General features: G+C 30.4%; 1 protein-coding gene across 1 annotated transcript in view; it reads right to left on the bottom strand.

The window, feature by feature from the left end:
* Positions 1 to 2,785: 2,785 nt before the first annotated feature.
* LOC107366687 (uncharacterized) overlaps positions 2,786 to 23,498 on the bottom strand; it is a 28,217-nt gene continuing 7,504 nt past the window's right edge. Inside the window, exons 3-4 of the mRNA XM_015934314.3 lie at positions 15,441 to 15,576; positions 2,786 to 3,472 (exon numbers count right to left, since the gene is read on the bottom strand). Of these exons, the coding sequence (XP_015789800.1) occupies positions 3,357 to 3,472; positions 15,441 to 15,576 (252 nt within the window). The 3' untranslated portion in view covers positions 2,786 to 3,356. The remainder of the gene's footprint in view (positions 3,473 to 15,440; positions 15,577 to 23,498) is intronic.

Here is a 23,498-nt window from a genome sequence, read left to right as displayed (position 1 = left end):
GCCAAAGATTTGTTTTATCAACTAAAATATTCAAGTTGATTTCTTGCAGCTATTGATAAACAATCACTTTATTGATTGAACACTAAGTTGATTGTATTAGGAAAACCCAACTAGTTTTGATGATAGTCAAATCATTACAACTGTGTGTGTGTGTGTTCATGTTTGTCTTGCGTTTTTGTGTTGATCTATTTTGGACATCAGTTTGGTCGATCATTATCATTGGTTAACCATAATCAAATAATTTAATTTGATCAATTAATTGTTAGACAAAACTGTCCATGTAAATTATATTTAATCAACAATATAAATTAACCCCCTAATATAAAAAAGCCAAGGATTTTGATAGACCTGTTTAATTGCAATCAAACAACAACCAAAAAAACCTTAAACGTTATAAAAAGAAACAAAAATGTTGTTTATTCACATTAAATCAAACCAATCTTTAGTTACCGTTTTTAAACTAATCATTTATTCAGTTTCCAATAACTAATTACAATTAATCTTACAGAAAAAAAGTGTCTTTCTCTTACTCCTGGATAGTGATTATAATGATGATGATGATAAAATGATTATTCAATCGTCTCTGAGATCAAATGTAATCCATTGTAATAAGTTGCGATTAACTGATTACTTGAGCAACTGTAAATTACATTTCAAATTAACCGGTAAATCAAGTCAATATGAAGAGATGCAAATGAGTGGAAGAAAAAATGAAAATAGCAAAAATCTCATCAAGACTTGGTAACAAGTTGATTAACCTTATGTAGACTTAATTTTTTGCATTCAACTTCAATGGGAAAGTTGCCAGCAAAAATTAGGATCCATTTCAAATTGAAATAATCTGCTTTTAAAATCAAGTTGAATGTGAATCAAAATTTGGCTAATCAACATTAACAATCATGAAGCAAAAAACTGGTTAAATTGGCAAACAAGACAAATTAAATTTCCGGTAAATCCAATGTAACCTTGTTTTATATTTGTTTTACATTCTCATCAAAAGGTGTATTTACATACGAAAATATATATAAATATATAACCGATAACAATTTATCTTTACATGTTTATTTATGCCTTACTGATTATTACAATGGATATAATAATGATAATATTATAATGATAATGTAATGATGATAATGTAATGGTAATACATTGGATAAGTTTCTGTTATCATCAGTAAAAGATCCTTGGAATCCATTTTAATGTCAACTTTACAATCAATTGTTAAGAAAATGGTTCTTCTCTCTTTTTTTTATTCCAACATCAATTAATTGTCTTGTTAACACAATAACACAGTAATTTGTCACCTCGTTAAAAGCGACTCATTTTGAAACAATAAGATGATTGTAATCAAGGCAAAGAGCTATTTTATCATGATTACCCTAAGGAGTTGCTGGTGTAAGTAAATGATTAGACGCACATTTTATAGTCATTTTTTATCAACTTTCACCCAATCACCTTATTTTCCCTGTTAATTGTCCCCTTAATTTCCTTGAAATCTTTCATTTCACCCATCTTATACCATTATGAGTTTCACCCTCAGCTTAACCATTTATCTTCATCATTGATGTTCATTTTTCAAATCTCAACCTTTTACTCAAATTCAATCTGTTTTTCACTTCAAATTTCCCTTCCACTCATTTTTAGCACCAAAAAGATTCCTTCTTCGAATCCATTGCAGTTTTTCATTTTTCTTGCTTTCAAATTACTGTTTTTATTCGGTATTGGTACTTAAATGTCAAAGTAGATTGAAATGTACCAAAAATTTGATGAAACAGCTTAATCGACCTCTTTCCAGACTTTGACACTGTAGCAATCAAAAGCTCTTAAATCACAAAAGTGTCTTGAAAGTGGCATGTGCAAGATATTGTCTCTATTGGTACTGTCGAATGATCACGAGAAATAAACCAAGATCGAATGCAGCTTTTGAATAACCGGGTTAAAGAGTATAATTCACAGGATTGGATTGGAGTCATACTTTTGTCTTCTTTTTAAATTGCTGAGCTAATCTAAAAATAAGTTTATTAATAGATCGTGAGTTTATAGAACTGGCTTAAGTTTACAATTGGATGAATAATTCGAGAAACGACAGGTTTATGCCATAAACGACCAATGCCTTTTAATACTTATATTCAGTTGTTATTGAAAAATCAGGTTTCATATGATCCTTCGAGCGCACCAAAGAGATATCAATAAAAGCTTGCAAATGTAGCTGACTTTCAAGGAGACATAATTTTCGGGTAACAAGTAAAAAGATTGAACCAACTCGGTGAAATCTCTCGATTGGTGTTATAATATCATGTTGGTTGCTAATCTCCCTTTAAGTACGGAGCTTCCATTCGAAAGATAACTCATTAAAAATATTTACATTTTAAAGTTACTTTTGGACTTGTCTTACAAATTATTTCAACAAGCTATTGTAAAACATTTCAGACGGAGCTTCAAATAGTCTTTGAATATCTTTTCCCGTTAACTTTTGAAATGTTGATCCAAAGAAAGTGATCTTGGTTAAAAGATGAATGACATTTTAAGTCGTAATTGAAAGATTTAAATGACAATTTGATTGCAAACGAGTTCGGGAACAAATCAAGACTTGCGGACAAAATCATTCTTCAGAGTTTATCTGGTCCATCGACGATTTGAGAAATCTGAAGCCGAAAACATTCAAAATGAATATTTTCGCACTTTTATCATGTTGAAGCTCAATTCCATTATTGACAATCCATTTTTAGTCTTCCAGTAAATGGATTGAAATATTATAAAAATTTGAAAAAAAGAGAAAAGTTGATTGAAGTAGAAATGATTTTTTAATTCCTTAAATAAGGTTAACTGGGAATGAGATAACATGATTAACAGGAATTACGATGCGGTAAGTGTGAAGAAGAGGGAAAAATAAGGAAAGGTAACTCATAATGTCCATAATAATTAACTAAATTGTTCATTAATTTATTCTTTACAAATGTGTTAAAATCAATTTTATAAATTATCGCAAGGTTGTGATTGATTCCACCATTTGGAGTGACTTTCCATCTGTTAATCATTTCAAATGGAAATGAAAAAAACAAATTGAGAATCCATTTTCCATTCAACTTTGTCGATTTCGAGTTGTCAGTTTCAACTGAATATCAACCATTAAATAATGACATCAGTGAAGAAACAATCAATAGCCTAGCGAATCTAGAAAAAGCCTTTAATCTTTCAACCAATTTCAGCACCTAACAATCAAGATTAAATGTCAATTGTGTCTTGAAAAACACACATTTTTACTTTCACATTTTCCATTCGTAATTTTCATCAGTTTTTTGTCTTTTCACCTCCAAGGATAGTGATACATAGAAAAGGGTTTATCGTTTGTCTCTTCACAGCGAACTCAATCCATTAGATGGTTTCCAAGTTGTAAAAGTGATGATAATGATGATGAGCAGACCATTCCAGAGAGTTGAAGATGGCTTAATCATATGAGATGATCCATTCGCTAAGAGAAGGAAGAGAAAAATGAAATTATCATCGACATCATTATGAACCAGTGAATGTAAATGGGTTAAAAAGGCGGACAAATGTTGACAACATGAAAACTAGAAAACTTTTTCTCTCTCTCTCTCCAACATTATCAGATTCTGTAACGATAAACTCCCAATTGAGGGAATAAATTTTCTTTTCTCTTTACTTAATTCAGCTTTTCTTTTCTCATTTGTGATTACCAGAATTTGAGAAATATGAAGGAAACATTCAAGTGTTCATTTGGTAAACCCAATCGAGATGAGATCAAAATTGATGTGTAAAAATGAATAAAAAGTGATAATGATATTGAAGGATAAACAGGGAATGGAATTGCTATTTTCAGTCTGTTTGGTGAAAAGTTATTCAAATAAATTAACCAACATTTTGTCAAACGATTCTCTTTCATGTGAAGTATTTTCTCTCCGTTTTACAGATCATTTCAAATGTTTCACCAATTTCAGAAGCAAAACATTTTCTCTCCTTTTTAACATTCTTATATCGTTTATTGTAAAGTTCAAATCAATTGTTTTCATCGAAAAGTTATCGACGATAAATTGGTGATAAGCTTGGCTGGTAATGATCAAAGAATGGGTGTTAACAGGTTAATCTGAAATGTTCACTGAAACGTGAAAACATGAAAATCATATCTTATCTAATGTTAACCATAAACTCGAATCTGTAAATCTTTTGATTCATATCAAGCCATTGGATTCATTAATATTTTCACCTTTTAATAAAGCGCTCTTTGGAAGAGCTCAAAATTTTCACAGATTTTTATTTCGATCCATCAAATAATCAACTCGATGCTTCAGCGTTTTTCATGAATTGATCAGTTTACTGAGTTAACTTTGATTCTTCATCTTAAAGAAAGAATCCAATAATTGCAGTTCAAATCATTAACCAAATTAAAGCTTCGATCTTTCAGCTTACCCAAACATCATAAAGCTTTTCAGAAAATACAGAAAAGACGAAAAATTTCTTTGATTCACAAATTCTTACAAGAATTTAATTTTTAATGGAAATATATTAAAATAATAAAACGATTCCAGTTAAATCCTTGAAAATCATGAAATATCCGAATACACATTTGTATTTTTAATGTAACATGAATGGAATTTTCGAAAAAAAATATTTTATTCAATGAGAATTTTTAAAAATCTTGTAAAATAAAAATATTTCGGTTCGATCTAATAATCAGAGCCATTTGAAAAGTTTCGAATCGATTTACTCTTTTGGATTTTTCAGAAAAAATATTCAGCAAAAAGTTATGCTTTTCCGAATGATGATTTTCCGAAAGAACCTGTTAAACTTGAAAATAAAAACTGAAAGCATTGAGGCTCGGCCATTAAGGCCGAAAGATAAACCGTGTTTGAACCATGTCTTGTCATCAATCACAGATGAAACTTAAGGGGATTCGTGCTCTTTACAAATGTGTAAAAAGGTTCGATGCTCTCACACTTTTCGTTTAGTCGAGTTTAAATTTTAGGTTAACTTTAGCTATCAAGGTATTTGACTTGAAATGATGAGCATATCCAAATTGGGTTCAAGAGGTAACTCTAGGTTTTTCAATGGATTGGGTTAAAAGGTTGGTTAATTTATTTCAAGTAAATTAACCTTTTCATGGTCATCTGTTAGTCAATAGACTCTTTAACAACCTGTTATTAAGAAACGGATAACAAATTGTTAGGTTAAAGTAAAAAATTTGACCAATCAATCAAATAAATAGGATATTATTGAGGTGAAAATGTTGCCTTTTATTTGAAAAGTCTAGTTTCATCTAATTGTTATCAATGTTGTTGCACTTGTTTCGTCAATCATTTTCAACTTATTTGGTAAACTATCTTGTACCTTTGAAAATGTCACAAAAGAGTCTATCTTCACCCTCAGGCAGACCCTGAAGTTACCTCATAATCTTGGTAACATTTTCTGAAAAACAGTCCATTGGACTTGCTTTTTTCTGTCTCTTCCTTTTCCTTCAGCTTTTCACTCCCTGCAAGTATTCATGTTTCCTGTAACCTGCTTACAGCAATCTCTTTAACTTTGTTTTCTCGTAAAAAGGACACATTTTATTAAATAGCTGGTAACCATCATGAAAAGCCAGAAAAAGATAATCTGTGAACAAGCCATTAGTGCAACTGTATCTTTTTTTATTCATTTGCCTCTTTTTACATCATCTTATTCAAACATTTCACTGCTTTCTCAATCTTAATGATATTCATTTTCTTAGAATCGCAATGTCTAGTAATTTTCTTACCAACAGCATACTAAAGTCAAGTTTTTTATTCCTTCACCACTTTTCATTGCAAAATGAAGCAACGAGAAAAAATGGCAATTACGATAGCCAAAAGAATCATCTGTAACTCAATATATTATTTAGCGATAAACTTCCAACATTTTTATTACTGAATCCATCATGATCAATTTAGCATGTCAGTAACATCAAAGTTAACTGGTCATATGAGCAATCAGTTTACTTATTTTAAACACTGAAATAAGTCAGTAGGTAAACTTGGTCCGATTATCAAGATCAGATGATTAAAGATTTAGAAAACCAGAATTGAGAGTTTCCAGGCCAAATGTGAAGATGGAAGTAAAATTATTGAAAATACGACCAGCTATTAATGATTTTGGCAGTCTGCACATTTGAAAATACGAAAATAAAGAGAAAATTGTTTCTTTATCAACTGAATCAATCTGATTGTTCGATTCAATTATAACTTAAACGTCATAAAATATGAAATTTGTTATGACTTCTGGTTCAAAAGACATTTGAATATCTTGACGACAACAGAGGTCCAAAGGCAATCTCTTAACTCAAGTTGAGTAAAGAGTTGAGGCATAAACCCTTGATGGAATATTCTCAGGCCTGGAATAATCACAGTTGATTAATCTCTCATAAAGCAATTAACAGTAGATCAGATTTGAAAATCCAAAGGTCAAATAAACCGAGCCTACTAACAATGTAAGACATTGAAGTATCACCAGACACCAAAGGAATAAATCGATTCCGATAAAAGCCAAAAGTAAGACACTAACATCTGAATCACAGGGATCTTTGCTGAAATTAAGTCCAACTAGTTAATACAGAATTAAGAACCATTAACAAAAAAACAAAAGAAATGTGAATTAACAAAATTACACAAATAACAAATAAGGGCCGATCCGATGAACTAAAATGTTTGTCAAAATGTTTGTTTATTGGCAATGTTTGTTAAAATTAATCAATTTTGATTAATGTCATTTTAAATCTTAATTAGAAAGCGCCATCTTTTGTTTTTTAATGATTTTAAAAGATAACTAAAAATAATTTATAATCAAAAAGATAAGAAATGCAATCTGAAAAAATGTAAAGGCGCATGAATAAAATGATTGTTAATTTTTTGATCGGACAGTGTTAATGTTGATGACGTAACAAAATCAAACAAACATTGCCTACTAACAAAGATTTAAACAACATTTTAAACATTTTTTGGTTCATCGGATCGGCCCTAAAAAGAGGAAGAAAAATGAACCTAACGGTTTAGCAATCTGGTTGCTAAGTGTATACTTTTAGCGGTTGTTTTAAAATCTCAAAATAAATTAATTAAATCTTTATCTAATGACTGAATCTATTGCTTTTTTCATGAATTTCTCATAGATTTAAATTCTGAGTCGATGTTTCTTATTTCTCATTGTTGTAGTTGAGTTAGGCTTTCATTTGGTTCGACTCTTTTTCTTAGAAACCGCTCAGTCTGGCCACAATTTGACCCAAAAATTTGATACAATTGGCTTTGTACAAGGCATAAGGCTTTGTATTATTGTATAGATTACATTTTACAGCTTCTTGACCTGCAATTTGGATAATAATGACTCTAATTTAGGGAAACATTTAAACCTGGCAATTATCATGAGTATTGTTAAGATTTATTGATGGTTAAGAGGAAAATATTACAATTTAAAATGAAGTCTAGAATAAGATTTGAAATGTATTTTCAAGTTTATGTTGAACCTTTTCGCATTTTTTATCCTTAAATGAATGAATATTTTAATGTTAAATGAAAAGATTTGTGGATAACATTTTTCATGGGAAAACATTAATAGTAATTTGCATTGATGAGCATTCATGATTTTGGCACCATTTTCAATAAACATTTGAAACTTTCAATTTTCACAAATTTCAACATTTCCTTTATTTATTCTGGTTACATTTGAATCAATTTTCAAGGGAATTTGAAACGTGAATAAAATTTTGCTCAATCAGGGTGAAGATGGAAAACGATGAGAAAGTAAAGTAAAATGATTGACTTTATATTGATGAATGTCAAGTTTACTTGAAGTCAACAATGAAATTGATACACCAATTGTTATTAAGGAAACAACAAATTCTGTTGATTCCTTATTCAAGATTATCATTTGACTTTCAATTTACAGTAGCAACAGTTGATATCACTTTGAATTGATCACAAAAGCAGTTTTAATATTTAATAATCACTGATTTTGGATTCACTGAAGTCTCTCAATTTCTAGCTTTCTTTATCCATTGAAACCAAGTTATTCAATTTTAAACAACAAGCGATTCTAAAGGTTTAGTGACTATTGATTTAATGATGATTATCACAGATTATTATCATTGCGAAGCTGTTTAAACATGTTTCCTCTGGAGTCTAATAGTAAAAATGAAATAAATTAATGCCTTTTTCAGGATAGTTTACAGGTAACAATCTCAAGAGGTCAATTGGCTATCAATGTCTTCAGGTGAAAGAGCAAAATGTTTATCATTTGAATCATTTTGAGTCGTTCACATTAAAAGTGAGTTTCACTTGTGTTTCAATGGCCTTTTAACTCGAGTTTACTAATGTACTACAATCTCTATCTTACCCTGCTTCCCATGAGGACGATAAAGAAATCAGACATTTAAGTTTGTATTCATGTGATTTTATCAAGTGAAAAGGTCAAAATATGAAGAGTCGAAAAAACAAGTCTAGTCTATGAAGGTTTTCCTGAAATTGTTAATCATATAAAACATTCAGTTTGTATTCCTTGTTTTTTGATAATCAACATTGACAGACATTTTGGATATTTATAATGAGAAATTCAATCAACGAAAAATTTGAAATAGAAATGACGAATAGCACAGCGAAGGAGATTTTTCGAAAATTTAGAAATCTTTTTTCGCTCTTTTTAAACTTAATAAATATACTGGACATTTTTTATCCTTGACAGTCGTTTGTGCTAAAGGGTGTCTATCCAGAAACGGCAAAAAGCTAAATACTGAATGAGAGTTATTGGTCAGTGATAAGAAGGAAAAAGATAACAAAAACTCAGCAAGAAACACACAAACCGTTTCTGGATAGACACCCTTTAATAACTCAAGAACCATATGTCAGATATTAATGTTAGTCGGTCAGTGAAATTCCCCAAATTGAAGAAACATAAATTCAGAGTTTCAAGGTCATTTAAGGTCATAAATTGATATGCATACAGGGAATTTAATGAATAATTATACTTTACATTCATATCTTTTTATCACCATATTTTGTCATTAATATTTAATAAACGCCTACCAATTGAAAAAAGTTGGACAACTCAGAAAGTGACCTTCAATTTCATTTGAATGTCGAATAATAAGTGACCTTGAATGAACTAAAACTCTAGATTTATGTTTCTTTCATTTGGGGAATTTCACTGGCCGACTAACATTACAGTATTTTTCGTTTGGAAAAGTCTACTTTTTCACATGAAAAAGTCATAATCTTCGCACAGATTTAAGCTTCAAATTCAAGCTTTTTAATTCCTTCGTTTTCAAAACAAAAAGTCCTTTTTGCGATTGAAAAAGTCGGTTTCTTAAATTGGACGAAACTTAAACTGTTTTACACGAGACACAGTTTAAGTTCACAAACTGCCCATCGGGTAACTTAAGGAATTGAAGCTAAAAGGACTTTTCCAAACGAAAAATACTGTAAGATCGTGGTTGTGGCTTAGCCTGGTCTTTGCGAGTTATCGAAAACAGGTTTTTTTCTGATCCTAACAGGTAACAATGGATTTCGTATTGTCGCATTTTGCATAAGCTGGATTTTTACATCTTACAGACGCTCATTTGGTTCTGATCTTTTGATTGTATGTGACACTGAAATGACAACTGATCAGCATATGAACAATCCAATGTGACTCTGATAGAGTATCGACAATTGTTCGTATTCTCAGTCTCTTGAATTTTAAGTTTGAAAGAGATCATTACATTTTTCTTGTGTCTTGTTAAAAGTTAAGTGCATTTAAAGAAGAACCATTTTTCTTGAGCGAAACATTTTTTGCTTGTTAAATAAAAAGCATTAATAAAGTAAAGATTTTTCTTTCTTCTTCTTCTTCTCTTACATTTCTTCCTTTTCTCAATATTAAAACTCTCGAGATTCTGATTCATGGAAAGGGACTCTATCGATAATGTTTCTCAAGAGATTAGTCTAACCATTACCTGTCATGATGACAATTATGGATAAGAGTAAAGCCAAATCAGATGAAAGGTAAACGTATAAACGATGTTGACCAAAGCAAATGGTTTAAATTAAGATTTATGAACAATTTTGTTTTCTTTTTCATTCTTCTTCTCGTCCAGTTCTGCCGATCTCTGAAGAGACAAAAAGAAGACACTTTTCCTTCAATTGATGGTGTAAAATGGCAAGATAAAGTTGAGAGTTGAAAAGAGGAAAAAAGTTCTGATATTCTGAATAGAAAGTGTTTTTTGCAAACAAATACTTAGGTTAATTTGATAAGTCTGACTAATCTGATTACTCGCAATGGATTAAATGAATGAATATTTGTGAGCAAAATTTGAAATGAAAATTGAACTTCGGAAGCGGAAATTAGATTGAAAAAGAAACTCAGTTGACCTGATGAACGTTTTTCCCTCTTCTTCATCTTCTCCATCTTACATGGTCAAACTGTGGTCAACTGTGAAACAAGATTGTGGTGAAATACCTTTTCGTTGGAATCAGATTAAACCCGGAAAGGAAGATAAGATGATATGAGAAAAGAAAAGAAGGTTCAATTGATGGAAGAATGAAAAAGATGAATTCCATGGAGAACAAGCAAGCTCTACTTTCATGACGATGATGAGCAAGAAGAAGATGAAAAAGCAAGAGAAGAAAAAAAATGAGCTTTAAATGGTTTTTGCTTTTTAAATGGATTCGTTTTGATCAAAAACCTTTGTTGTGTTGCTATCAACATTCACATTAATCTCTTAATCTCATTTTTTCCCTGTTAACCCTGCAACGGTGAAGCACAAGAAGATGCAAAAAGCAGAAAAGCTAAAATTGAACAAACAAAAAGTTAATCCAAGATTAACCCTGAAAACTTGCAACTGTAGATGCCAAATGGGCCAAATTGAGGGCAAAAACCATCGACCAAAAGAACGAATCGAAATGACGAAAAAAAACGAACCAACGAAAAATGTTGTTAACTTTAAAATGATTGCCAGCAAAAATGGAAATAATGTTAATTACATTATGTTGACCAATCTTCTCATTTCCCAACTGACCATTACTTTGATTGCTGCCAGTAAATTGCCGTTAAAACCTCAATTTATTGATGAGAACAATTATCTTTATAGCTTGTTCCAATACTTTAACCACTTACAAAGAGAAGAGGAGTTTACTTGAAAATTTGCTCATCTTTTTTCATCTCTTCCATCATTTTCATCCTCATCTTCACCATTTCATTTCAACCTTTTTTTCCCATTTTATATTTAATTAACCATCAATCACAGAATGAACCAGAAAAAGCAGGCAACAAATCTCACAATTCATATCTGCATTCAACTATTCAACTCGATTAGCTCATTGTTTATTAACTTCAGTTTTATTCAATTAAAGTTTATTCAAAGACTTGCTCGTGCAATGGTTAATGATTAACCTAATCAACACACAAATTGAAAGTTAATTGTACAGACTTTTCTCAATTTTGAAATCATTTAAACTGTAATTACACTTTCATCATTTCCTCATCATATCGATTGAGAGCCAAAAGATGTTCATTGGATATTGGATGTTCATACAAGATTAACTATGGATTTTCATTGCTTCTTCATAGATTATCATGGATTGTTTCAGGTCAATGGCTATTGTTCAAATGTTTCAATTGGACAACAATTGAAACAGCAATTCCAATTGCTATGAGTTCAGACGAAAAACTTTTCATGTTATTTTGGAAAAGAGTAAAAGTTGAAAATTCAATTTCAACCTTCAACAGGGATTGATGGAGTAGCTAATTGAATTTTAATCTGTCATCAACATTAATGATAATCTTATTTTGATATTAGTCTTGTTTGTGAAAAATGTTTTCCAATGGATTTAAATGATCGAAAGGAATGAAAATAATTTCAACCTTTTTCTTCCCTCTTCATAATTGTTCATTATTATCAGTTGAAATTGAATGAAATGTTCATCAGAATGTAATGGAAAAAAAGTTCTCATCTAATTACAAAAATATAATAATCGAAATTGCAAGTCAAGCAGTTTAATTAACAGATGATGAGATATAAAAATGATGTGATATCAAAATTATCATTAATTGAATTTGACTTTAAATTGGAGTTGACATAAAATTGAACAAAAGGAATCAATAGATTGCTCCAATGTTAAACAGTTTCAAGATTAACCCAAAGTATCATTTAGTGACTCTTAATTTGATTAACGCTTGTCTGTCCATTCACTCAATTAATTAACTATTTAGTGAAGGCAAACAATGAAAATGTCAATAAGAGTCTCGAAGCCTAAAGCCAATGAACATAATCATCTTTGCCTAAAGTCAATGTTTCTGGTTAAAATTGGAAAGTTGGTTAAACCTGTGAAACCCAAAAAATACACAATTAGATTGATAATGATATTTGGATGGAAATTGGGAAAATCATTAATCATTCAATAAGTAATCTGGTGAGACTTGGAACGATGAAACAGGTAAATACAGATCAATGATTTTGTCCCCTTCAGTTGAGGTAAAGGAACAAATTGATTCAACAAATTAATCATTTAATGAAATAAACTGATGCGATTTGGTAAAAATGGTTGATCCATAACTCAAAGTAAATCTGATCCTCTTTTAATCCATTTACAATTATTGACAACAATTGTTAATCGCAAGCTTTGAGAGTTCATTGCTCAGAATGGCTCTGATTAATAATCAATTTATTCATAATCAACTTTCATTCATTATTTTTACCAATTAAAGTTTCATTTTACTGGCAACTAATCAAACAGCTTTTGTCTTTCCTTTGTTTCTTCTTCTTCTCATTCATTATCTTCTTCATCTTCTTCATCCTCTTGATCCTCTTTCTCCTTTCTCCTGAGGCTTTCAGATTCACTGTCGATTCACCAAAATTTTTAATCATCAAACCATCCATCTTAGAATCCCATGTGATTCTGTATTTCTATTTTTTCCTATTAACTTTCTTTTCTTTTCCCTTCTTTTCTTCGCCCAAACTTTTCTCTTCAAAATTTCATCTTTTTCCTGGTTCCATGCTCTTCAAGGGCAGAAACCCAAAAGTTTCACGATTCTCTGATTCACCAGAAACACCTTTTACAACCATTTGTCGTTAACAAAAAGCAAAAGAAAGTGAACAATTTTCAACTTTTCATTGCCAAAATGAATCTCTTTTTGAAACATTGACGACAAGTTTAACCTTTAAAGGTAAAATAAATCATCTTGAAATATGATTTGAAACTGAAAAGTTAAACTTATCTACACTTGAAACATCAACAACAATTAATCACATTCAATTTTGATTCCAATAAAAATAGAAACGAAATCTTTTCCTCGTAAAATGGCCTTTGATTTCATAAAACAATTTTCGCCCATTTTTCGATTCTCAACATTTTCCATCAAAGTTTTCCAAAACCATTCCAAAATCAACTGACAGAAAATTCAAAGTCTTTTTTAATAGAAATGAATTTTTCGATTTTACTTAATTTCGTTAAAAAATCAATAAAAGTCTCAATCGAATATTTACATTGGAATCAGCTTTCCTTTGGATTGCTTTTTGATATTAATTTTACATTAACTGATGTTTTCTTGGTTTTACCAGATTCAACAATTTTGTTGGTTAATAATTACAATCAATGATACAATTCACGTTCCAACGGGATTGTTCAATCAGTTAATTCAATTTATATCTTGAACCATTTGATTGGTAATGACAATGGACAATATGGAAGTCGAAACAAAACTCTGATTAACTTTTCATCTTCATCTTTAATTTTGTAAAAGAAAAGACAACTTTTGTGTTCCATCCTCACTGGAGATTCATTTTAAGGTAAACCCCATTTCATCTACAGTTATTCAAGGTAAATGGAAAAGTGATATTACATTTTACGAAAAGAGAAAAAAGAAGAAGAGAAAAAAACATTTTCTTCTTTCGTCTTTGCTCCATCAATTACATTCTTTGCTTAACTCCAGGCTTTACCTGAACATCCCTGTAACCTTCATATTACATGACATGAATTTGTACTTGGATACAAAACTCATTTCTGATTTCAGCTTATTAGAGTCAACCTTTGCCTAACAAATGAATCAACAAGATGTTCAAATATCACACTAAAACAACAAGGTTCAAGGGTTGAACAAAAGGTAAACTCAAAAGATTGAGATCGAAAAGTTTCTCCAGAAAATTGATCAACATTTTTAATCCATTTCATTGCGCTACCAAAAAAGTAAGGAAAAAGTTGCCTTTCAAAAGATTGTCTAATCGATCATTGAAAGTATAAACAGACTACTGAGACAGGAAACCAATGATCATGAAAGAGGATCATGAATTCCCTGTTAATCCTTGCGAGTTTGAGAACTCATAAGAGTAAAAAAAGAAGAATCTTGGTGAGAAGGAAAAAAATTAAGATTAAGAGAAGCATAAGTTGAGTGTGAAAATTCATGTAACTGTAAACAGAATGGGATTGAAGATTAGCATTAAGATGAACAGAGATGATTCCAGTTTCTTACCAAGTTGATTGCTTCTCTTCATCTTCCCCATAATCATTATCCTTGAAAGCTAAATTAGCTGAAAGTTTCTTCTTCTTCTCACCGAGAGATAATCAAAAAGCCAGAAAGAGTTGAAGAAAAAAAGTTCATCACTTGAATATTATTGTTAACAAGTTTGGCTGTGGGTTAACCATTGATGGCTGGAATAGTGAATAAACCTCAAAAAAGCGGTTAAAGTGGTAAAAGAATAATTTAATTTCTGAATTAAATTCGTTGAAGCAAATCAAGAAAAGAGGAAAGAACAGTTGATAGTTTAAAAGCCAATGATGACGAGAAGCAAATAAAGAGCAAGAAAAAAAGAGCCAAAGTTATCGTGAAAAAGATGACAATTTTCATCATTATCTTCATCTCTAAGTTTCTTTTCATCGCCTTTTCTCTGTTTTTCAGTTTCTTTTTTCTCGAGTTTTCCTTTTCATTTCTTTATCCATTATTAAATGATTTTCATTATGAAGACAATTTTGTTCATTTTTTCATGAAACTAAACTGGAAACTTGATGTTAAGCAAGAAAAATATCAACATTGAAAAGACCCTTTTGGTGGACCTCAATATATATTGAATAGCCAATAACTTTGGGTAAACATTTGAACACTTGACTGTTTGTAAAATGAAAAATTGACAAATCTATTTTGCCTTCTTTTGCTCGCCAATTGTCCAACAAGAATGCGGCCAATGGCTCTCTGATGGTCATGATGAACTGAGGGAAAGTGGAAATATATTTACTGTAAAAGTGATCAGTTTTGGCTGGTTAACACACACACAGTAATGTAAGAAAGTTAATAATGCATAAAATGATTTTGACCAGTTAAAAGGTTCTGATAAGTTGTCATTTAGCTGTTGAAAGGTTGAAGGGTTTGCGTTGCAGTTGTCAGTTAATGTTGTCATGTTAAATGGTTATAATGATAGGAGTGAGGTGAAAAAGGGTCCAAAACGAGGTTCTACTTACAGTAAACTCGAAGAGGTTTAATTTTACGAACAGTTTTAAATGAAGGTTCTTCAGCGGAAACTTCACATTTATAGTCGCCTTGGCTGTTTAAATCAGTTGTATTCAAAAAAACGTTTCCAAGCGTTGACTTAGATAGCTAAGGTGAAAAAGGTAAACATTGGTCACTTCGCAAAAGTAAATATGTTGTCTCATGTTGTTGTTTACAAGGTCATAAATGGTCAAATTTGTTTGTTTTTTTCTTCTCTCTTTTCTGTGTTAACAAACATTTTTATTGAGTTATGTTTTTACAAGAAACAAGGTTTAACTGGTTAAGACTGTTGGGAGTTTTAACTCCCTGCATTAGAGTAAAATGCTGTGACTGGCTAAAACCAATTTTTTCATGTTCTATTTTTGTTGCATTTCTTTTAGCATTATTATTTTTACGATAAAATATGTTTGACAGAAAATTTTATTCCTTTTTTGCAGAATAATAAGATTGGAATTTTGGTGAAAGTAAAGTTTTTTATATTCATCTGTGAAAAGTTGGATTCTCAGGTATTGAGTATTTAGAGAGCTTGAAAGTCAAAATGGTTGTTCAATTTGAATATTATTTGACATAATTTGTGTGGGAAAAGTTTTCTTGTACTTTGTTGATTGATTAAATTCATTGACTAGACATGATCAAGAGGATTGATATTAAGGTTGCAGCATTTGCAAGCGAATTGGATTTTTTGATTGAGAAAAGAATTAATCTTTAAAGAAATGTTTGGTACAGAATTTCGTTGCTTCGAAAAACTTTCAGAGTTTGATTTCAAAATTGATTCATTGGATTCTTTGTCGATTGATTGTTGATCGAAAGGCATAAAAAAGGAACTATTTGATAACTCAATATCTTTAAAATTTTCGGTTTTTTTGTTTTCTCTTTTCCTTAACTACAAATCAATGACCTGATGTTCAGGATGAAGATTATCGCAGTTGACAAGAATGAACGAAAATTAAAAACGGTTCAGCCTAAACATTTTAACCTTGCACTGTTTTCTTAATGTTTATCAATTTTCTCAAATGATTTTAAAATGAAGATTCTGGTGACTTTTATACAAACTCATCATCAAAAATCTTTGATAAACAGCTCAATAAAATCTCATGATTTATCAAAGAGTGATGATTCTATAAGTGATAAGTGATACCATTCTCGAAATATTGAGACTCAAAATTTTCAGGCAATGACCAAGATCAAGAGAACTGTCGATAAATTGAAAAAATCTGTCAGCCGCTGATGTGTACCAACAACAAGTTTTAGCTCTCTAACTCTTACGGACACATAATGCGGAAGGTTCAATTGAAAATCGAACTGATCTGTTGTGCAGAAACAGAAACCTGTATTCCCCAAAATAAGGTGAATTTTCTGGTTGATTACCAAAAGTTAATTCATTAAAATGAGTTTTACGAAAAAACCCGCTTCCATAATCGAACAAAAGACGCTCGAAGTTTCAACTTTGGACCCTCAAAAACTGTCGACCGTAGAAATTTCTAACAGCATAAATGGGCTCAGTTTTTGCGCCTCTTAACAAATAATATTTTTTGTCTTCACTCCTTTAACAGAATAATCTGAAAATTATTGATTTCTATTTCAAATGTATGCTTGTGAGTTCGTTGATAAGCACAATAAAATAATTGAAAAATCTCTCAACTTCGCCTTGTTTTCTCAATATTTTACTCAAAATTACTGCAATTAATGAATAAATTTCTGACAATAAATGCTTCGTTTTCACTGATAGATTGACTTGGAAATTAGTAAAATTTGAAAATGATGAATTGAAACGGTTGAGACAAACAATTAAGACAATGATTCAAGTATGAATCCTATCAATAAAGTTGCAGAAAATATCTGCTAACGTTGCCGATTCATTGTTGACTGAACTAGCAAATGAACAGACAATTGGAATGATGAACGAAGGAGAGAAGCAAAAAAGTATCTGAAAAGGAAACGGAAGTATTAATGACATGATAGGAATGAATATGAAAAGGTTTTTCTGCTGATCTCTTCTTCTCTGACCATTTTGTCTGAAAATGAATCAGCATCATTACCATGATTACCATTATAATCATTATTAATACCAGTTTTAGCATTAAAAACGATTAATGTTATTATCAAGATAAAAGGCAATTGAAACTCACGAATGGATCATGAAAGCGTAACTCAAAACTCCTTCCCAAGTCAATAAAATGAACTTATTTTTTAATATCACTTGGACTTATCAGTTAATTATGACAATTAAACTGTCTACTCACTTTAACCAAATCATTTGCAATCTCATTTCATTTGCAGGTTAACACCCTCAACAGTTTAACCTTAATTTTGCATTCAAACCTGAATAGTTTCAAAGTCAATTATGTCAGAGTTGATCATTCCATGTTCATCAATATTTGCCTATTGATTGATCATTATTAATTTAATGTTAAATCAAGTTTAATATTTGTTTCCATCAATGTTTACTATTATTTTCACATTAGAATAAAACATTTGCTAGTAATATTGATTAAATATAAATAGTAACCATGGTTTAGATGAAAATGGAAACATTATTTTTCTTCATTTTTATACTTTTCTTTTTTCATCAAGAATATCAATTTTGAAGGTGAAACATTATTACAAGTCACGTGAAAAGAGGCGCAATAAAAAAATAAAAGTTGAATGCTAATTGCAGTTGAAATTGTTTCACTTTTAGATTCATTAATAAGTCAACAGAGAGCATAATTAGTGTTATTAGCAGTGTTGGAGTTTAAATTTATGGAAATGCTGGGATTGAGTTGCAAGTATTTCTGTCTAACAAGAATGCAAGTTTATACAAGTTGTTAATCAAGTCGATCAAGATTAAACATTGGTAAAGTAAAGTTAATTTACTTTAATTTTCCTGGTTTTTATGATATTATTCAGTAAAATAGAATGTAAAAGACTCAGAGAATCGTTTTTAATGTAAACCTATCTTAGACTTTCTTGGATCTTGATAATAGCAGATGCAGAACAAAAAATTCAAGTTCTTGAGCACAAAAGGATTGCAAATCGACTGAGAAGCTAACCGTTCTATCCAAGAAGCCAATCTATCCGCTCACTATGAAATATCGATGACTAAACTGACTTATTAATCTATTTAAAATGGGGCCAGTTTAGTCCACCAATTTGAAGATTTAGGTGAAAATTTAGGGGGAAAACCAGGTTAGATCAAATAAAATTAGATCCTAGGACGATTCCTAAATCCTAAAGACCATAAAGCAGTGTTGTACAGTTTATCGTGAACTAAATTTTGTACCTAAAATAAAGTGTAGACTAATGATACTTTAGCATTAACTCTTAAAGCTCGTATGACATCGTAACATTGATATTAATAGCAGTGTTTATAATGGTAAACCGACCTTATGTTAATAAAATCTTTATGCTTCTACAGTTGAGTTATTGATATTATTAAAGCAAATCTCTGCTTATTTCGTCTTTTCCTCATCACTGCATTTAAGCATTTCAATTCTTTGAAAATATGTTTGATTCTATTGGCGAGAAAAGACCAGAGATTCGCTATTTAACTCTCAGCTTTTAACTTATGCAGCAATTGACCAGAGATTAATTTCTAGGAACTAATTTCTAGACACACAAGTCCAATATATAAATTATCTTGATCGATTTGTCCAAGAGTTTTGCTGCATAAGTTAATATTCACATTGAAAGGTCTAGTTCATTTTGCAACAAACTTGTGAAACTCACGATAACTTCGTTAACTTTGTTTCGTATATGCTTTAACAAAACCATATAGTCATCAAATTAATAAGATTTAGTCTCTTAGAAGCATATCGAAAGCGTTAAGAAACTTTTTAACCTAACTTTCAAACCTTTTCAACTCTTTGAACCCAAGCAGAAGTCGATTTAAACCGTCTTTCAAAACGCAACTATTAAAAGGCTCGAATCGAGCCCTGCCCGACTCTTAACATTGCAAAGTTAAAGATTTCGTTTGCAAAAAAGAACCGAATTTGCATTGACTTATACAATTGCAAAGTTGGTCATTATTAATGGATGAGTTTCAATAAAAGTCGGAATCTTTTCAAATTTCAATTAATCACAATTAGCCTTTCGCAACTGAAACCTGATAAAGCACTTAATGGTGTCAACATGAAGAGTACAAAAGTCAAGTTCATTTGTTATTCACAATCAATGTTAATAAGAGGGTTGAAAGAATTGAAAAGAACCACGAAAAAGAAGGCAATTCAATGTGCAAGATAATAATGATGATCTGACCAATTTACCTTCCATTATATTTTTAATGTTATCTTTCAATCAAACTGCTTTACCATGTTATTGTATCTGCAAATTATGAATCATGAATCTTGAAATGGAAATCATGTTAATGGTAAGAAACTAAAAATGTATCATTTAGTTATTTTGGTTGAGAAGCGAAAAAAAATAATAAAATAAACTGATATAATTGATCTGAAACAATTTGCAGGAAAGTCCATTAATCCTGTAACCTTTTGTTAACATCGATAGGAACGGAAACACCCTTTGGACAAGCTCTTCAATTAACCAGTCGAACATTATATTCCTATTATTATTGTTATTAATTTTAGACTGGATATTGCACAGTCTCTTCAACCTGTCATTTACCATCCCAGGTAAATATCGATGTAAAAAAAGAATGAAAGAGAAAATAAAATAATTTTCTTTTCTTTCCTCACCATGAATCTCTCACTGATTTTCATTCAACTATTTTCCCTGCCATGGAAACAGTTGATTCTCTGGTTCCGGTTGAAATTGCTCCAATGCGTGACTTTGATCAGAACTTTCATGTTCATAAATAATCGGATTGCCCTTTTCATTCCAATCATCATAATCATCTTTTCAGAGAAACTCTTCTTTTCCATTTAATCATCAATGCAAACCCAAATGTAACCCAAAAAAGGATCAACAAACGATCAACTCGATTCTTAAAAATCAAACTCTTTAACCTCAAAACTCTTAATTAACTCGAAAATAAACATTAAACATTTTCATTCGAATTCGAAAAAATCAATTTCGCTTTTATAAATTGCTCATGAAACTCCATTAATCATTTACCTGTTGTTTATTAATTCTTGATTTTCTTTCCCTTTTCCATTTATTGTTGTAATTAATTGCCTTTTGATTCAATTAATTAATCATTGGCAAAATTTGAAAGTTAAACTCGACATTTGAAAGTTTATTAATTACAACTTGATGCACATTTGGCTTAATTATTGATGGGTTCCCTTTCATAAGCTAATTGATTGCTCTTTAATTATGATTAAATTGACGAGAAAAAACAATGACTTTTAATATTTGCATTTATTCAGTTTGGGTAACACTGACAATAACAGTGTTTCACTGAATACGTTACTTGAATTAATGTAAAGCATAATCATGTTTATCAATGAATGTTGCGTTGGAGTGTTTAATTGAAAAGCTTAAATTGTAATTGCTTTAAACAAAAGCAAAACAACTTTAAAATGGTTAATTCAAGTCGAGTTCTAACAATTAACTGATTCAACCCATAATCTTATTCATTAGCAAATGATCAATAATTTGAAAATAATTTTCTCTCAACATTAAACTTGAAGTTTTCATTAAACAAGTTTCCACTTGAAATGTTCAACTTTTTGCTTCAACAATTTATCAATTGAAACTTCACTTCGAATCTGTCAAAAGGAATAATCGGAAAAATCTTAATCAAACTAATTAAGTGTTGAATTAACGAAATGTACAATTAAAGGTTTCCCTGTCATCATGAAACAATTTTATTGAATATGGAATATTCAGAAATTGGGAAAAATTTTCGAAAATATTTTCTTCGATCATTTTTCGAAAAAGCAATTCGCCTTTTCATGATGAATTATGCATATAATGGTTTATCATTTGTTCAGGCAATATCAGGGTGATTCTGTTCGCTAATGGTCAAATTAAATGTTCAATTGAATTCTCGGAATGAATCGCAATAATGGATTTGAAAAGTTCTGTTTTTTTCTTCATTTTTCGATTTTTTCTCAAATTTCAATTTCTGTGGTAAACAAGATGGAAATTCAATGTTTAAAGGTAAAAGTGAAATGAGCAGTTCTTGTTATTTACATTAAATGATAATAATGTTCAACTTTTGGAATGAACTAAATGAAATATAATATCATTGGAAAATGGAGAGAAGAGAAAAATGTGAAATTCTGGAAAAAAAGAATCAGTTGTTCGTAATTTTGTTTGCACATTTCGTGTTCACATTTGATGAAAAGTTGAGAAAGAAAACTCGATAAGTTGATTCATGATTCAAATGTTGATTCAACTTTGCTCAACAAGTTTATTCTTGAGTTTAATTTTCTCTTCCTTTCGCTCTTCTCATTACAATTGCTACTCTTATTCAGTTGTAATTGAATGAGCTTCATGAACAACTCAACAGGAAGTAGGAGTACATCTGATGTATATTGAACCCAAGGAAATGAAGTTCTGTGTGTTTTCAGTTGAGACTTATTTGTTTCTTTGGTTGCCGTTGTTGTTTCAAGATCAGCTCGTTACTTCCAACTGATTGATAATTCCTTCAACATTGTTCTTGGTTCATTTCATTCGAAACTCGATGCTATTAGATAAAAGTAAATGAGGAGAAGAAGATGAAAGTCAAAGGAGAAGAGAAGAAAATTCAACTTTTCACTTTTTTTCATTCCTTCCGATTCCATTCCTCAGAGAGTTTCCCTGATTTACATTGAAACAACTTGTTTTCTCGGTTTACATCAGAAGAAGAAAACTCTAAAACTGAAATTGATGGAAACATGAACATTATTAAAGCCAAATTGACTTCTCTAATTGAATGTAGATGAAGATAAATCTGATCTGTGATTAAAATGATTCACTGCAACAATTCATTTAACCTTTAATTGAAAGACTTTTCCCGAAACTTATTCAGCAAAAAAAGGTAAAACACTGAATGGAAAAGTAGAGAATTATCAAGTCAAATTTGGGTTCCAATTGAATTTGAAAGTAATTTAATTGTGAAAAACGAACAAAATTTGTTTGCCAAAAAATGGAAAATATTGAAATATTTGAACAAAAAGAAAAAGCTGGACTCGAATTGAATTCAAAGGGAAAGCTTATAAATGAATAAGAATGTTTGTGAAGCAAAAAATGTAATAATATGCAACAATATACATGGTAAAGGGTATCCAATTGAATGGATAGAATTGATGAGATAGAATGAATGCAATCAGAATTTATAAAATTGTTGAAACTCTGAGAATCAGATTGGAAGATGGAAAGAGAAAATTTCATCAAAAAAATGGAATCCAATTTGAGATTCGGAAAATGTTCCAACGGTGAACAACAAAAGACTATCTGGTTCCGGTAATCTTTTTCCTTTCTCATCCCTCAACTTTTCCATCTTCATTTAAATCATTCATATTCATTTGAATATTTTCCCATGATCACCTTTGGTAAGTTGATGGTAAAAATTGTCAAACTTTACTGTTTCTTTTTTACCTTTAGTATCATTTTGTTTCCCTGCTTGTTGACATGGGAATGAAACGTTTGCTCAATTGACTATTAATAAATGATAAACTTCAAGTTCAACTCATTTATTAAACATTTTTTTTCGTCTTCTCGTCTTGCTCCTTGACAAAGTTGAACATTTCAACTTGAATATTGAATTTAAAGACAAAAGAAGCAAACCAATCATCTTCATGGTAATGATGCCTTTAAATTGATCTCAGTGTTTTATTGCAAAAGATTATCTCTTTTCATATCATTAATATTATTGTTATTATCAAGAGAAACCTGGGAATGAAGTTGAAACAGGGAAACACACCTTTTATAATTTAATTGCGATTATGATTATTGCCAGCTTTTATTGCTAACTTTTGTTATTAACTTAATGCTCTAATTGATGACAATTGATATTCAAGTATATTAAGAAATTGCGATTAAACTTGAGCATTTTACTTCCTCATTATTAATCGATAGAACAGATAATTATGTTTAACCTTTCATGCACAGTCAATGAATCAGAGAAAATCAAGAAAATCGCTTTTGATCAAGTAAAAAGATTT

Source organism: Tetranychus urticae, chromosome 2, assembly GCF_039701765.1.
Source record: "Tetranychus urticae isolate SD_2017Ah chromosome 2, NJAU_TeUrti_SD_1.0, whole genome shotgun sequence".
Classification (NCBI taxonomy): Eukaryota; Metazoa; Arthropoda; class Arachnida; order Trombidiformes; family Tetranychidae; genus Tetranychus; species Tetranychus urticae.
This window is presented reverse-complemented; position numbering and strand designations above follow the sequence as displayed.